At 43.2% G+C, this 16,744-nt stretch overlaps 1 protein-coding gene across 1 annotated transcript in view; it reads right to left on the bottom strand.

The window, feature by feature from the left end:
- Positions 1–7,267, bottom strand: part of CASQ1 (calsequestrin 1) — a 78,799-nt gene extending 71,532 nt beyond the window's left edge. The window contains exon 1 of the mRNA XM_069728738.1: positions 6,533–7,267. Within this exon, the coding sequence (XP_069584839.1) occupies positions 6,533–6,775 (243 nt within the window). The 5' untranslated portion in view covers positions 6,776–7,267. The remainder of the gene's footprint in view (positions 1–6,532) is intronic.
- Between the last annotated feature and the right edge of the window lie 9,477 nt (positions 7,268–16,744).

The raw sequence follows: 16,744 nt of genomic DNA, 5'->3' as shown, positions 1-16,744 counted from the left end.
TGCAGCTTGTACTGAATAGTGTGAGATGTCTGCATCAGCAGTGAGTAGGGACACTGAGGAACAGTCAATCAGACTAGGTGGGAGGAGTTTCTACAGCTGCATGGAGGTGGAGTACTAAGAAGCTATAAGGGTGGAGATTCAATAACAGGGAGGAAGGGCATTGAAGAGATGCCAGGATTGATGAGCGGAGATTCAACGTCAGGGAGGAAGGACATTGAGAAGCTGTCAGGATTGATGAGCAGAAATTCATCAGCAGGGAGGAAAGGCATTAAGGAGCTGTCTGGATTGATGGCCGGAGATTCAACAGCAGGGAAGCAGGCCATTGAGGAGCTGTCAGGATTCATGAGAGATTCAACAGCAGGAAGGAAGGGCATTGAGGAGCTGCCAGGATTGATGAGTGGGGATTCAATATCAGGGAGGAAGGGCATTGAGAAGCTGTCAGGATTAATGAGCGGAAATTCAACAGCAGGGAGGAAGGGCATTGAGGAGCTCTCAGGATTGATAGCTGGAGATTCAACATCAGGGAGGAAGGGCATTGAGAAGCTGTCAGGATTGATGAGCGGAAATTCAACAGCAGGGAGGAATGGCATTGAGGAGCTGTCAGGATTGATGGCTGGAGATTCAGCATCAGGGAGGAATGGCATTGAGGAGCTGTCAGGATTGATGGCTGGAGATTCAGCATCAGGGAGGAAGGACATTGAGGAACTGTCAATCAGGATTAATGTAAACTTTCTAGAAGAATTATTTAGCAATTCTGAGATTAGATTTTCAAAGTAAATACAACAGCCCCATCAGGTATAAGAGATCCCTATAGTAATGTACACATCTAGTGAGAAATCACCTTTAAGAAAATTAAATCTGTGTTATGATTGGTTGTAATATTAATAATAACAACCTATTGTTCTCTGTTATCAGCCAAGCTGGGGAAAGGATCACTTTAGAACAGGTAAATGCTGGCATCTATTGCTCCCTGTTATCAGCTATTTCAGGCCAGGAAGTAAGGCTTCAGTCTGGCTGCAGGGGAAGTTAATATAATCAATTAGTCTCTGCTCGAGGCTGACTGCAGATAGCTCAATATAAGCTGTTTTTTCTGTTACCAGTCCCTTCAGGTAGGACAGGTTCTGTGTGTGGGTCACCAGCCATTAGGGGCAGAGTGTTAGGGCTTGATAAGGCCATATTTGTGCTTGTGTCCGGGGTATTTTGGGTGCTGTTGAGGCGTCCAGGGAGCGGGCGAACCTTATAAAGAGTCTATTTTTGACCCGCGAGTGCGGAGCAGCTCTCATTCCCTGTAAGCCTGCGAGAGACGACCATATGGAGCTGTGCTGCGAATCCCCTGAATGTGCACTTCAGCCTGTAACCTAAGCAGTGCCCGGGGGGTGGTATGCCAGCCAGCGCCACTCATCACATCTCCCGTTCCAGTCCATCTGCCCCGGGCCGGCCCTTTCTTGGCCACAGCGACTGCTCTCCTTCGGTACACTGGGAGAACTGGGAGGGTTTAATTTTTTCTACTGGAGTCAGCGAAGATGCTGTGCCCAGACCAGACAGCATTCCTTATAAAGGTACGGGGCCTGGAGCCACAGAAGCAGCAAAGCCGCCATACAGTAAATATAGAAACACCGTACTGTAGAGAAGAACTCCACCTACACCAGATACACCACTACTACCCCCATCATCATCGGTAGGCTCTCCATAGTACACATTGACATAACATGGAGGACGATGGATGGCTCAGCTAGGAAAACCAATAGATCCATCTGTGCCAGTAAGAACCCCGCCCAACCCAGCACACACCGCCCTATAATGTGCCCATCACCAACCTGTCTGAGAGCGAACACTGTCACCGCACCAGGCGGAAAAGCAAGAAAAGAAGTCGTGTAACCACCTCATCTACAAATATATCTATTATTATCTATCTATCTATCCATCTATCTATCTATCTATCATTTATCTATCTATCATCTATCTATCTATTATCTATATATTATCTATCTATTATCTATCCATTATCTATCTATTATCCATCTATCTATCATCTATCTATTATTTATCTATTATCTATCCATTATCTATTATCTGTATATCTATTATTTATCTATCTATTATCTATCTATTATCTATCTATCTATTATCTATCTATCATCTATCTATTATCTATCTATCATCTATCTATTATCTATCTATCATCTATCTATTATCTATCTATCATCTATCTATCATCTATCTATTATCTATCTAATATATATTATATATCTATCATCTATTATCTAACCATCATATATCTATTATATACAGTACAAACCTAAAGTTTGGACACACCTTCTCATTTAAAGATTTTTCTGTATTTTCATGACTATGAAAATTGTACATTCACACTGAAGGCATCAAAACTATGAATTAACACATGTGGAATTATATACTTAACAAAAAAGTGTGAAACTACTGAAATTATGTCTTATATTCTAGGTTCTTTAAAGTAGCCAACTTTTGCTTTGATGACTGCTTTGCACTTTGGCATTCTCTTGATGAGCTTCAAGAGGTAGTCACCGGGAATGGTTTTCACTTCACAGGTGTGCCCTGTCAGGTTTAATAAGTGGGATTTCTTGCTTTATAAATGGGGTTGGGACCATCAGTTGTGTTGTGCAGAAGTCTGGTGGATACACAGCTGATAGTCCTACTGAATAGACTGTTAGCTGCTTTTTTCTTGCCATAATACAAATTCTAGAGTAAAGAAAATCGAGTGGCCATCATTACTTTAAGAAATGAAGGTCAGTCAGTCCAAAAAATTGGGAAAACTTTGAAAGTGTCCCCAAGTGCAGTGGCAAAAACCATCAAGCGCTACAAAGAAACTGGCTCACATGAGGCCCGCCCCAGGAAAGGAAGACCAAGAGTCACCTCTGCTTCTAAGGATAAGTTTATCCGAGTCACCAGCCTCAGAAATCGCAGGTTAACAGCGCTCAGATTAGAGACCAGGTCAATGCCACACAGAGTTCTAGCAGCAGACACATCTCTACAACAACTGTTAAGAGGAGAATTTGTGCAGCAAGCCTTCATGGTAAAATAGCTGCCAGGAAACCACTGCTAAGGATAGGCAACAAGCAGAAGGGACTTATTTGGGCTAAAGAACACAAGGAATGGACATTAGACCAGTGGAAATCTGTGTTTTGGTCTGATGAGTCCAAATTAGAGATCCTTGGTTCCAACCACTGTGTCTTTGTGCGACGGAGAAAAGGTGATCAGATGGACTCTACATGCCTGGTTCCCACGGTGAAGCATGGAGGAGGAGGTGTGATGGTGTGGGGGTGCTTTGCTGGTGACACTGTTGGGATTTATTCAAAATTGAAGGCATACTGAACCAGCATGGCTACCACAGCATCTTGCAGCGGCATGCTATTCCATCCGATTTGCGTTTAGTTGGACCATCATTTATTTTTCAACAGGACCATGACCCCAAAAACACCTCCAGGCTGTGTAAGGGCTATTTGACCAAGAAATAGAGTGATGGGGTACTACGCTAGATGACCTGGCCTCCACAGTCACCAGACCTGAACCCAATCGAGATGGTTTGGGGTGAGCTGGACCGCAGAGTGAAGGCAAAAGGGCCAACAAGTGCTAAGCATCTCTGGGAGCTCCTTCAAGATTGTTGGAAGACCATTCCCGGTGACTACCTCTTGAAGCTCATCAAGAGAATGCCAAGAGTGTGCAAAGCAGTCATCAAAGCAAAAGGTGGCTACTTTGAAGAACCTAGAATATAAGACATAATTTCAGTTGTTTCCCACTTTTTTGTTAAGTATATAATTCCACATGTGTTAATTCATAGTTTTGATGCCTTCAATGTGAATGTACAATTGTCATAGTCATGAAAATACAGAAAAATCTTTAAATGAGAAGGTGTGTCCAAACTTTTGGTCTGTACTGTATCTATTAGCTATTTATTATATATCTATCATCTATTATCTATCATCTATTATTTATCTATTATATATCTATCATCTATTATCTATTATATATCTATCATATATTTATCATCTATTATCTATCTATTATCTATCTATTATCTATTGTATATTATCTATCTACTATGTATCTATCATTTATCTATTATCTACCTATTATCTATGTATCTGTCTATTATCTATTTATCTATCTATTATATATTATTATTTCTATTATATAGTATCTACTATCATTTATCTATTATCTATCTATCTATATATTATCTATCTATCATCTATCTATCATTTATCTATTATCTATCTATCTATATGTTATCTATCTATTATCTATCTATCTATCTATCTATCTATTATCTACCTATTATCTATCGATCTATCTATCTATCCCATGTATCTATGTATTATCTATCTATCATCTATCTATCATCTATCCATCCTCCATCACATTCGTGCCCAGTACAGGTGTGAGATATTATATATCATCCTTACGTCAGATGGGTGAGGTCTGCAGTAAGATGAGACCTCCTGGGCTACCACCATTAGCTCTGATGCGGGCTATAGCCGTGCTCTTTATTGGCATTATGGAGATCAGATTTTGGGATATTTGGGGTACTCATTACTCAGATTGGTCGATAAAAACTTCCAAAACCTTCCATTGGTCTATTGAGCCATGGGACTTCCAGTTTTCTTTTTCTCAACCAAATTGGCCTCTGATTGAGACAATCAAGGGAACAAGTATAGCAGCTCTATACTTATAATTGGATGCTGTCCCTGATGATGGAAACGTCTTTGGAAACAGGCTGCTCATTCCATCTGCCCACAGAAAGATCTAATATAACCAATTAGGCTGACAATGCAGCCAAAATTGATGACAGGTAATTGGGATTAATTTCAGTTGGGCATTATCATCTGACCTACCTGACTGTACTCTATGTTCTTAAAGTTGTCCCAGATAGGAAAAAAACATGGCTGCGTTCATCTTGTAACAGCACCACTTCTGCCCCCGGGTTGCAGAAGTTACTGGAGCTCAGTTTCAGTCAGTTTAAAGGAGCTGAGCTGCAAGATCGGACAAAATCTATGGAGAGGTGTGTCACTGTCTTTAGAGGAAAGCAGGGATGTTTTTTTTTCTGAACTGGCCCTTTAGGAACCACCCAGGCCTAGGAAGGTCTTTGTCTTTCAAAACACCCATTCTGCATCTTTGATGAACCCCTGATGTATAGATAAATAAAGAGTGGACCCAAGATAAAGGTCACCATCAAAGGTGGATCAAAGACTTGACCAAGACTCACAACCCAATCAAGGCTCCGCCGACCCTTTTTATACTTTGGGGACTATAAGGGGCTGTAATACTCAATGTTAATAAAGGGTCCTTTCATTCCTGAAGATATTTTATATCACATATAAAACAAAACTATATATGGGGGGGCACATTTGCATTGATATATATGGCAGATAGTAATGGTAAGGCACGGTATTGCAAGTAATAAAAAAAATGTATAAAAATATTTGAAGAAATTTTGTGCAAGAAATGGAAAAAATCCCTTATAATAGACAAGATGAGCTATGCAACATTATTTAATATCAAATAGCAGTAAGTTTGTAACAGTTTGTTCATTCCCTTTAAGTATGTAGTTTATAGGCCAAATTATTTGTGTCTTATAGCACATATAGCTATATAAAACAGAAACAAGGCATAGTTAGGCACAAAATGCCAAGTCTAGCTATGAATGTGGGGTTATAAAAACCATTGAGACAGAGATGCTGACCTAATTTAGGGATATTCTGAAAATCTGCCTAGCTGGCAGCTCTAGGGATGTGTGGCATGTGTCATTTAAGCTATTGCTGAGCCCGGAATACTGACCAGTCACATCATTCATCTCAGCAGAGTTTCCACATCTTACTACGAGGAGAGCTAGGATTGGTCGATATTGCTAACCGCTTTGTGTAAAGGAATCGCAGCTCCATAGGAAATGTCTCCCTAAAAATGTTACAACATGATGCTAACCGGCTCCAGTATAAGTCCCATTCACATGTGTAAGATTTACCTCTTTGATATCTATAAACCACTTAGAAGGTCACGTAACAATCAAAATGATATACAATCAAGAAAGAATATATTTTGAAAATACAGCTGAAAAGGGGCAGCACCGCTTACCTGCCCAGGTCTGAATTTTTGGAGGATTTTCAGTCCTCTTTTGTGGCTTTGTTACTAAGGTTAGAATATATTTTGCCAACATTTCATATGATTTACCCCAAAATTAGCATGAATTTGCATATTTCATAACACAAAGCAATGATGACACTAAGTGATGCAACTCTCTGTACTTAACCACTAAAGACATGGCTGAAACTAAGAATGATACCACTAAGGCTAAGCAAAAGAATAAATAAATGTCATAGTGAGAAAACCACCAATAGGCTAAAGGCTTCAGGTAAGTTATGATGCCTTTTAGTGACTCAAGGATGGGGTTTTGAACCACTAAAGGGTACCATAAGATAGATTTGGGGGCTTTTATGTCCATTTTGGTTACATGAAGCCATGACATAAATAATAGGTATCTTTCTGGGTCTCTTTGTACCTCCAGTATCAGCTCCTCCATCTCAAACTGTCTTTGGGAAGCTTTGTCATCCTCAATAGGTTCATGGTATAACAAGGCCAAGACTTCGTACTTCTTTAGGGCGGCCTTATAGTTTTTCAAGCTGATGTGGATGACTCTGTCCTCTCCGTCATACTCTGGGAAGTCAAGTCCGTCCTCAGCCCGGGCACCCAGGTTGACCAAGGCGAGGCACAGAGCTGCCAAAGCCAGCCACAGCCCCTTCATCCTCTCGCACGTTCCAAACCAACAGGTAACGGTCCCAGTTTAAAGTTAACGTGGGGTAGGAGGATTGTACCAAAACCCCTTCTCGGTCCCCTTATAGGAATAGTTTCGGAAGGAGAGGTATCTCCTCTGGCTTCTTGGTGAGGTCGCTCCACTCTTACTTTAGGGGTTTTGGGGACAGCTCCTCGAGCTGGTTGAGATGGAGGCAAGAGTCTGGGAACAAGTGGTGGTGGCTATCCCAGTATGCACAGGCTGAAAAGCAAAGAGAAAATCTGACACCCAGTCCATAAATGAGGATGAGGGGGCTAGATAGGAGGAGGTCAAGAACTCGGGAGGGACATCCTATCCTAACAGGCTTGCCAGTCTGGACATTCGTCACTTGAACTCCCTCCTCTTGTAACCACTGTCTATATATGTCTACATGAGATCGGTCTCCTAATATACTATCAGTCCTCAAGTGTCTATTGCCAGAAGCAGGACAGGGGGGATAGAAGCAGCCAGACAAGTCAGCACACAGCCTGTTATCAGGGTCTTCTTCATCAGAAACAGCCTGATAAGGCAGATTTGGTGGGATCTATTTACATGTTAGGATTATATATTATATTCTGTAGACTTCTTGACCACCACTCCGTAATAACTCTTAGAACACGGACCCCTGGTAGACTAACCCCTAGTGAGCAAACATGTGATTAATGGTTTTCCTGACATTACACCTTTAGGATGTCAAAGCTAAACCCCACAGGTGTCTTCAAAATTTTAGGCGGTCCTGGTATGTTGACTTTCTTCATGGCTGCCTCCTTCCCCAAAACAAAACCTTACATGTTGGAAAGTTGCCCATGATAATTCAGCTCAGCATCATTTACTTCAATATATAATTATATATGTACAGCTGGTATAACCTGGGCATCTCCACTATATATTTATATATCTGCAGCTGGTATAACCTTGGCATCTCCTATATATTAATTATATGTACAACTGGTATAACCTGGGCATCTCCTGTATATAATTATATATGTGCAGCTGGTATAACCAGGGCATTTTCTGTATATAATAGATATATATAGCTGGGATAACATGAGCATGTCCTGTATATAATTTTATATGTATAGCTGGTATAACCTGGGAATCTCCTGTATATATAATTGTATATGTGCAGCTCATATAGACAGGTTTGAACTGAGGTGCCAGACTAAGCATACTGCTTAGCGCCAGCATCGGCAGCAGGTTGTGTGATGAGGTGATTTGTATTGACAACATACAATGCTGATTGTGTGGCTCTTTCACAAATGCCACATTACTTCTGTACTATGCCAAGAAAACTTGATGGCGAGTACACCTAATGGAATTCGATATAGTGCTGGAAGATGCGTTTCTAGGTCGGAAGACAAGCAACAAGCTACTTGGGAAGAGCCGGTGGTTGACCTGAGTATGGTCAATGCTCATGAAGCGCCATGACCACAGCCGCAAAGATGTTTTGGGGCTGATGTCACTTGGTCGAAAGGGAAGATCAAAAGCTGCTGAGATATCATAATGTTTGGAACTTGGAATGTACGAACCATGAACCAAGGCAAACGCAACATTGTCAAAACTGAAATAGATAGAACAGGATTTGACTTACTCATAATTAGCCAATTAAGATGAACGCAGTACGGACATTTTCAGTCAAACGAACATTGTGCCTACTATTCTGTCAACGATATCTGAAGATGAAACAATGTAGCTTTTATTTTCAACTGAAGATTGGCCGGCCCTGTCCTGAACTAAAATGCAGTCAGTGATAGAGTAATCGTGATACAATAACAAGGAGCACCAAGTCATGTCACAGTTATACAAGTCTACTCACCAACAACAGATGCTGAGGAGGAGGACAGTGAGCTATTCTACGATCAAGTTGAAGAGGAAATCATCAAATTGCCAAAATTAAGACTTATTCATTATAATGGGAGACTTACACATGCTAAAGTGAGCCATGACAAACATGGAACCGTTGTTGGAAACTCTTTACTTGGCGAATGGAACGAGGCTGGAAAAAGAATCATTGACTTTGGTATGACAAATCTATTGTCCATCATGAAGATCTTCTTCCAGAATCACAAATGAAGACTCTACACATGGACATCACCGAATGGGGCTTATAAGAATCAGACTGACTACAGTGGGGAAAAAAAGTATTTAGTCAGCCACCAATTGTGCAAGTTCTTCCACTTAAAAAGATGAGAGAGGCCTGTAATTGACATCATAGGTAGATCACAATTCTAAGAGTCAAAATGAGAAAACAAATCCAGAAAATCACCTTGTCTGATTTGGCAAGATTTATTTAGCAAATTATGGTGGAAAATAAGTATTTGGTCATTAACAAAAGTCCATCTTAATATTTGGTTATATATTCTTTTTTGCCAATGACAGAGGTCAAACATTTTCTGTAAGTCTTCACAAGGTTGGCACACACTGTTGGTGGTATGTTGGCCCATTTCTCCATGCAGATCTCCGCTAAAGCAATGATGTTTTGGGCCTGTCGCTGGGCAACACGGACTTTCAACTCCCTCCAAAGGTTTTCTATGGGGTTGAGATCTGGAGACTGGCTAGGCCACTCCAGGACCTTCATATGCTTCTTACGAAGCCATTCCTTCAATGACCTGGTGGTGTGCTTGGGATCATTATCATGCTGAACGACCCATCCACATTTCATCTTCAATGCCCTTACTGATGGAAGGAGGTTTGCACTCAAAATCTCACGATACATGGCCCCATTCATTCTTTCATGTACACGGATCAGTCCTGGTCCATTTGCAGAGAAACAGCCCCAAAGCATGATGTTGCACCCCCATGCTTCACAGTAGGAATGGTGTTCTTTGGATGCAACTCAGCATTTTGTCTCCTCCAAGCACGATGAGTTTTATTTTTACCAAACAGTTCTACTTTGGCTTCATCAGACCATATGACATTCTCCCAATACTGTTCTGGATAATCCAAATTCTCTCTATCAAACTTCAGATGGGCCCAGACATGTACTGCTTAAGCAAGGGGACACGTCTGGCACTGCAGGATCTGAGTCCCTGGCGGCATAATGTGTTACTGATGGTAGCCTTTGTTACGGTGGTCCCAGCTCTATGCAGGTCATTCACTTGGTCCCCCCTGTGGTTCTGGGATTTTTGCTCACTGTTCTTGTGATCTTTTTGACCCCATGGGTTGAGATTTTGCATGGAGCCCCAGATCGAGGGAGATTACCTGTTGTCTTGTATGTCTTCCATTTTCTCATTATTACTCCCACAGTTGATTTCATCGCACCAAGCCGCTTGCCTATTGCAGATTTAGTCTTCTCAGCCTGGTGCAGGGCTACAATTTTGTTTCTGGTGTCCTTTGACAGCTCTTTGGTCTTCACCATAGCAGAGTTTGGAGTGTGACAGTTTGAGGTTGTGGACAGGTGGCTTTTATGCTGATAACAAGTTCAAACAGGTACCATTACTACAGATATTTCTTCTTAAAGAAGAAGTTACAGGTCTGTGAGAGCCAGAAATCTTGCATGTTTTTAGGTAACCAAATACTGTACATATGTGTTCTTCAAAAATGAAGTAATCGATCAAAGATTAGTCAAGTTGCAAAAACGAACTAGACAACAGGTCATTTCCAACTTCAATTTGATGAACATATTTGAAGTTTTTTGGAACTAAAGATCACTGAAGAAAGACAAATGGCAAAAGGAGGTAGCAAGCAGGACACAGACAACATCAGTAAAAGACTAAAGAGAGCTATTCGAGCAGACAAAGAATTTATTACCAAAAGATATGTACAGAGATAGAACATCTGAGGGGTAAGCCAAGGGAGGCATAGCTAAAGATCAAAGATGTCCGATGAAAGTTTCAATCAAGAGTGGAAATGTTAAAAGACACCTAGGAGAACAAACTCAAAAAATCAAGGAAAGATGGAAAGAGTGTCATGCCGTTCTGTCTGTTTCCTGATGTCTTGCCTGCACCCTGATGTCCTGCCTGGGTCCTGATGTCCCGCCTATGTATGCCTCAGTGATCCATTGGTGCCTTGGGGTCCACTGGGTTGTACCCTCCTGGAGGTGTGGAATCGGGAGCCTGACATCGTCATGTTTTGTTTATGTAGTGTGTGACTTTACTTTAGTAAACTTTACTTTCTCTATACCTGAAGTTGTGCGGTGTAATCAAGCCCTACGTGTCTCGTTCCTTGTCCTCATGCTCAGCTGCCACGGAAACCCGGTCTCTGCCCTCCCCTAGTTCGGGTAGGCCCGTGTTGTGAATTCTGTGGCAGAGCTCCCTCCTGTGGTCACAAGTGGTACTTCGGCTGATTCTCTCTGTGAGCTTCTGTTGGTGGAGGGAAGTGGTACTGCGGCTTCTGAGTTTCCTCCCTCAGGTGATCTGGTGAGGTCGTTAGGTGCTTCTCTACTTAACTCCACCTAATGCTTTGATCCTGGCTTCCTGTCAATGTTCCACTGTTGGACTTGCTTTTCCCTGGATCATTCCTGTGGCCTGCTGCTCTGCATAGCTAAGTTCTTCTTTGCTATTTGTTTGCTATTTTTTCTGTCCAGCTTGTCTAATTTGTTGCTGGAAGCTCTGGGACGCAAAGGGTGTACCTCCGTGCCGTTAGTTCGGTACGGAGGGTCTTTTTGCCCCCTTTGCGTGGTTTTCTTTACGGTTTTGTGTAGACCGCAAAGTTTCCTTTTCTATCCTCGCTCTGTTAAGAAAGTCGGGCCTCACTTTGCTGAATCTTTTTCATCTCTACGTTTGTCTTTTCATCTTTACTCACAGTCATTATATGTGGGGGGCTGCCTTTTCCTTTGGGGTATTTCTCTGAGGCAAGGTAGGCTTATTTTCTATCTTCAGGCTAGTTAGTTTCTCAGGCTGTGCCGAGTTGCATAGGCAGAGTTAGGCGCAATCCACGGCTGCCTCTAGTGTTGTTTGGAGAGGATTAGGGATTGCGGTCTGCAGAGTTCCCACGTCTCAGAGCTCGTTCTATGATTTTGGGTTATTGCCAGGTCACTGTATGTGCTCTGACCGCCATGTCCATTGTGGTACTGAATTGCCTTTCATAACAGTACAGGAAGCCAAAAGTACTAATGATTCTCAATAGAGGGAAAAAAGAAGTTCTGAGACCATTTTTTTTTTCTTTGCACTGTGTTTTGCCTTTTTTTTCCCCTAGACATTTGGGTGGTTCAGTACACAGGTGTAGCGATGGACATTGGAAGTCTGTCTTCATTTGTGGATCAGCTCTCGGCAAGAGTACAAAAGATTCAAGACACTATTGATCAGAAATCTATGTTAGAACCAAGAATTCCTATTCCTGATTTGTTTTTTGGAGATAGAACTAAGTTTCTGAGTTTCAAAAATAATTGTAAATTATTTCTGGCCTTGAAACCTCGCTCCTCTGGTGATCCAGTTCAACAGGTTTTGATTGTTATTTCTTTTTTGCGCGGCGACCCTCAGGATTGGGCATTTTCTCTTGCGCCAGGAGATCCTGCATTGAGTAATATCGATGCGTTTTTCCTGGCGCTCGGATTGCTGTATGATGAACCTAATTCAGTGGATCAGGCAGAGAAAAATTTGCTGGCTCTTTGTCAGGGTCAGGATGAGATAGAGGTATATTGTCAGAAATTTAGAAAGTGGTCCGTGCTCACTCAATGGAATGAATCTGCGCTGGCAGCTATGTTCAGAAAGGGTCTCTCTGAAGCCCTTAAGGATGTCATGGTGGGATTTCCTATGCCTGCTGGTTTGAATGAGTCTATGTCTTTGGCCATTCAGATCGGTCGACGCTTGCGTGAGCGTAAATCTGTGCACCATTTGGCGGTATTACCTGAGCTTAAACCTGAGCCTATGCAGTGCGATAGGACTTTGACGAGAGTTGAACGGCAAGAACACAGACGTCTGAATGGGCTGTGTTTCTACTGTGGTGATTCCACTCATGCTATCTCTGATTGTCCTAAGCGCACTAAGCGGTTCGCTAGGTCTGCCACCATTGGTACGGTACAGTCAAAATTTCTTCTGTCCGTTACCTTGATCTGTTCTTTGTCATCGTATTCTGTCATGGCATTTGTGGATTCAGGCGCTGCCCTGAATTTGATGGACTTGGAGTATGCTAAGCGTTGTGGGTTTCTCTTAAAGCCCTTGCAGTGTCCTATTCCATTGAGAGGAATTGATGCCACGCCTTTGGCCAAGAATAAGCCTCAATACTGGACCCAGCTGACCATGTGCATGGCTCCTGCACATCAGGAGGTTATTCGCTTTCTGGTGTTGCATAATCTGCATGATGTGGTCGTGTTGGGGTTGCCATGGCTACAAGCCCATAATCCAGTATTAGATTGGAAATCCATGTCGGTGTCCAGCTGGGGTTGTCAGGGGGTACATGGTGATGTTCCATTTCTGTCAATTTCGTCATCCACCCCTTCTGAGGTTCCAGAGTTCTTGTCTGATTACCGGGATGTATTTGATGAGCCCAAGTCCGATGCCCTACCTCCGCATAGGGATTGTGATTGTGCTATCAATTTGATTCCTGGTAGTAAATTCCCAAAAGGTCGACTGTTTAATTTATTCGTGCCTGAGCACGCCGCTATGCGCAGTTATGTGAAGGAATCCCTGGAGAAGGGGCATATTCGCCCGTCGTCGTCACCATTGGGAAAAGGGTTCTTTTTTGTGGCCAAGAAGGATGGTTCGCTGAGACCTTGTATAGATTACCGCCTTCTAAATAAGATCACGGTTAAATTTCAGTACCCCTTGCCATTGTTATCTGATTTGTTTGCTCGGATTAAGGGGGCTAGTTGGTTCACCAAGATAGATCTTTGTGGTGCGTATAATCTGGTGCGAATCAGGCGAGGAGATGAATGGAAAACTGCATTTAATACGCCCGAGATTCTTTTTGAGTATCTAGTGATGCCATTCGGACTTGCCAATGCTCCATCAGTGTTTCAGTCCTTTATGCATGACATCTTCCGAGAGTACCTGGATAAATTCCTGATTGTGTACTTGGATGACATTTTGATCTTCTCGGATGATTGGGAGTCTCATGTGAAGCAGGTCAGAACAGTTTTTCAGGTCCTGCGTGCTAATTCTTTGTGAAGGGATCAAAGTGTCTCTTTGGTGTGCAGAAGGTTTCATTTTTGGGGTTCATCTTTTTCCCTTCCACTATCGAGATGGATCCTGTTAAGGTCCAAGCCATCCATGATTGGACTCAGCCGACATCTCTGAAAAGTCTGCAAAAGTTCCTGGGCTTTGCTAATTTTTATCGTCGCTTCATGTGCAATTTTTCTAGTATTGCCAAACCATTGACCGATTTGACCAAGAAGGGTGCTGATTTGGTCAATTGGTCTTCTGCTGCTGTGGAAGCTTTTCAAGAGTTGAAGCGTCGTTTTTCTTCTGCCCCTGTGTTGTGTCAACCAGATGTTTCTCTTCCGTTCCAGGTCGAGGTTGATGCTTCTGAGATTGGAGCAGGGGCTGTTTTGTCGCAGAGAGGTTCTGATTGCTCAGTGATGAAACCATGCGCTTTTTTTTCCAGGAAGTTTTCGCCTGCTGAGCGAAATTATGATGTGGGCAACCGAGAGTTGCTGGCCATGAAGTGGGCATTCGAGGAGTGGCGTCATTGGCTTGAAGGAGCTAAGCATCGCGTGGTGGTATTGACTGATCATAAGAACTTGACTTATCTTGAGTCTGCTAAGCGGTTGAATCCTAGACAGGCTCGTTGGTCGCTGTTTTTTGCCCGTTTTGACTTTGTGATTTCGTACCTTCCGGGCTCTAAAAATGTGAAGGCGGATGCTCTGTCTAGGAGTTTTGTGCCCGACTCTCCGGGTTTGTCTGAGCCGGTGGGTATCCTCAAGGAAGGAGTAATTGTGTCTGCCATCTCCCCTGATTTGCGGCGGGTGCTGCAAAAATTTCAGGCTAATAAACCTGATCGTTGTCCAGCGGAGAGACTGTTTGTCCCTGATAGGTGGACCAATAAAGTTATCTCTGAGGTTCATTGTTCGGTGTTGGCTGGTCATCCTGGAATTTTTGGTACCAGAGAGTTAGTGGCTAGATCCTTTTGGTGGCCGTCTCTGTCGCGGGATGTGCGTGCTTTTGTGCAGTCCTGTGGGATTTGTGCTCAGGCTAAGCCCTGCTGTTCTCGTGCCAGTGGGTTGCTTTTGCCCTTGCCGGTCCCGAAGAGGCCTTGGACACATATCTCTATGGATTTTATTTCTGATCTTCCCGTTTCTCAAAAGATGTCAGTCATTTGGGTGGTCTGTGATCGCTTTTCTAAGATGGTCCATCTGGTACCCTTGTCTAAATTGCCTTCCTCCTCTGATTTGGTGCCATTGTTCTTCCAGCATGTGGTTCGTTTACATGGCATTCCAGAGAATATCGTTTCTGACAGAGGTTCCCAGTTTGTTTCAAGGTTTTGGCGAGCTTTTTGTGGTAGGATGGGCATTGACTTGTCTTTTTCCTCGGCTTTCCATCCTGAGACTAATGGCCAGACCGAACGAACCAATCAGACCTTGGAAACATATCTGAGATGCTTTGTTTCTGCCGATCAGGATGACTGGGTGTCCTTTTTGCCTTTGGCTGAGTTCGCCCTTAATAATCGGGCCAGCTCGGCTACCTTGGTTTCGCCATTTTTCTGCAATTCTGGGTTCCATCCTCGTTTCTCTTCAGGACAGGTTGAGTCTTCAAACTGTCCTGGTGTGGATACTGTGGTGGACAGGTTGCAGCAGATTTGGACTCATGTAGTGGACAATTTGACCTTGTCCCAGGAGAAGGCTCAACGTTTCGCTAATTGCAGACGCCGTGTGGGTCCCCGACTTCGTGTTGGGGATCTGGTTTGGTTATCTTCTCGTCATATTCCTATGAAGGTTTCCTCTCCTAAGTTTAAACCTCGTTTCATTGGTCCGTATAGGATTTCTGAGGTTCTTAATCCTGTGTCTTTTCGTCTGACCCTTCCAGATTCTTTTTCCATACATAACGTATTCCATAGGTCATTGTTGCGGAGATACGTGGCACCTAAGGTTCCATCTGTTGATCCTCCTGCCCCGGTTTTGGTGGAGGGGGAATTGGAGTATATTGTGGAGAAGATTTTGGATTCTCGTGTTTCTAGACGGAAACTCCAGTACATGGTTAAATGGAAGGGTTATGCTCAGGAAGATAATTCCTGGGTTTTTGCCTCTGATGTCCATGCTCCCGATCTTGTTCGTGCCTTTCATGTGGCTCATCCTGGTCGGCCTGGGGGCTCTGGTGAGGGTTCGGTGACCCCTCCTCAAGGGGGGGTACTGTTGTGAATTCTGTGGCAGAGCTCCCTCCTGTGGTCACAAGTGGTACTTCGGCTGATTCTCTCTGTGAGCTTCTGTTGGTGGAGGGAAGTGGTACTGCGGCTTCTGAGTTTCCTCCCTCAGGTGATCTGGTGAGGTCGTTAGGTGCTTCTCTACTTAACTCCACCTAATGCTTTGATCCTGGCTTCCTGTCAATGTTCCAGTGTTGGACTTGCTTTTCCCTGGATCATTCCTGTGGCCTGCTGCTCTGCATAGCTAAGTTCTTCTTTGCGATTTGTTTGCTATTTTTTCTGTCCAGCTTGTCTAATTTGTTGCTGGAAGCTCTGGGACGCAAAGGGTGTACCTCCGTGCCGTCAGTTCGGTACGGAGGGTATTTTTGCCCCCTTTGCGTGGTTTTCTTTAGGGTTTTGTGTAGACCACAAAGTTTCCTTTTCTATCCTCGCTCTGTTAAGAAAGTCGGGCCTCACTTTGCTGAATCTTTTTCATCTCTACGTTTGTCTTTTCATCTTTACTCACAGTCATTATATGTGGGGGGCTGCCTTTTCCTTTGGGGTATTTCTCTGAGGCAAGGTAGGCTTATTTTCTATCTTCAGGCTAGTTAGTTTCTCAGGCTGTGCCGAGTTGTATAGGCAGAGTTAGGCGCAATCCACGGCTGCCTCTAGTGTTGTTTGGAGAGGATTAGGGATTGCGGTCTGCAGAGTTCCCACGTCTCAGAGCTC

Source organism: Ranitomeya imitator, chromosome 1 (genome assembly GCF_032444005.1).
Source record: "Ranitomeya imitator isolate aRanImi1 chromosome 1, aRanImi1.pri, whole genome shotgun sequence".
Lineage (NCBI taxonomy): Eukaryota > Metazoa > Chordata > Amphibia > Anura > Dendrobatidae > Ranitomeya > Ranitomeya imitator.
Note: the sequence above shows the minus strand (reverse complement) of the source record. Positions and strands in the feature narration are given on the sequence as shown.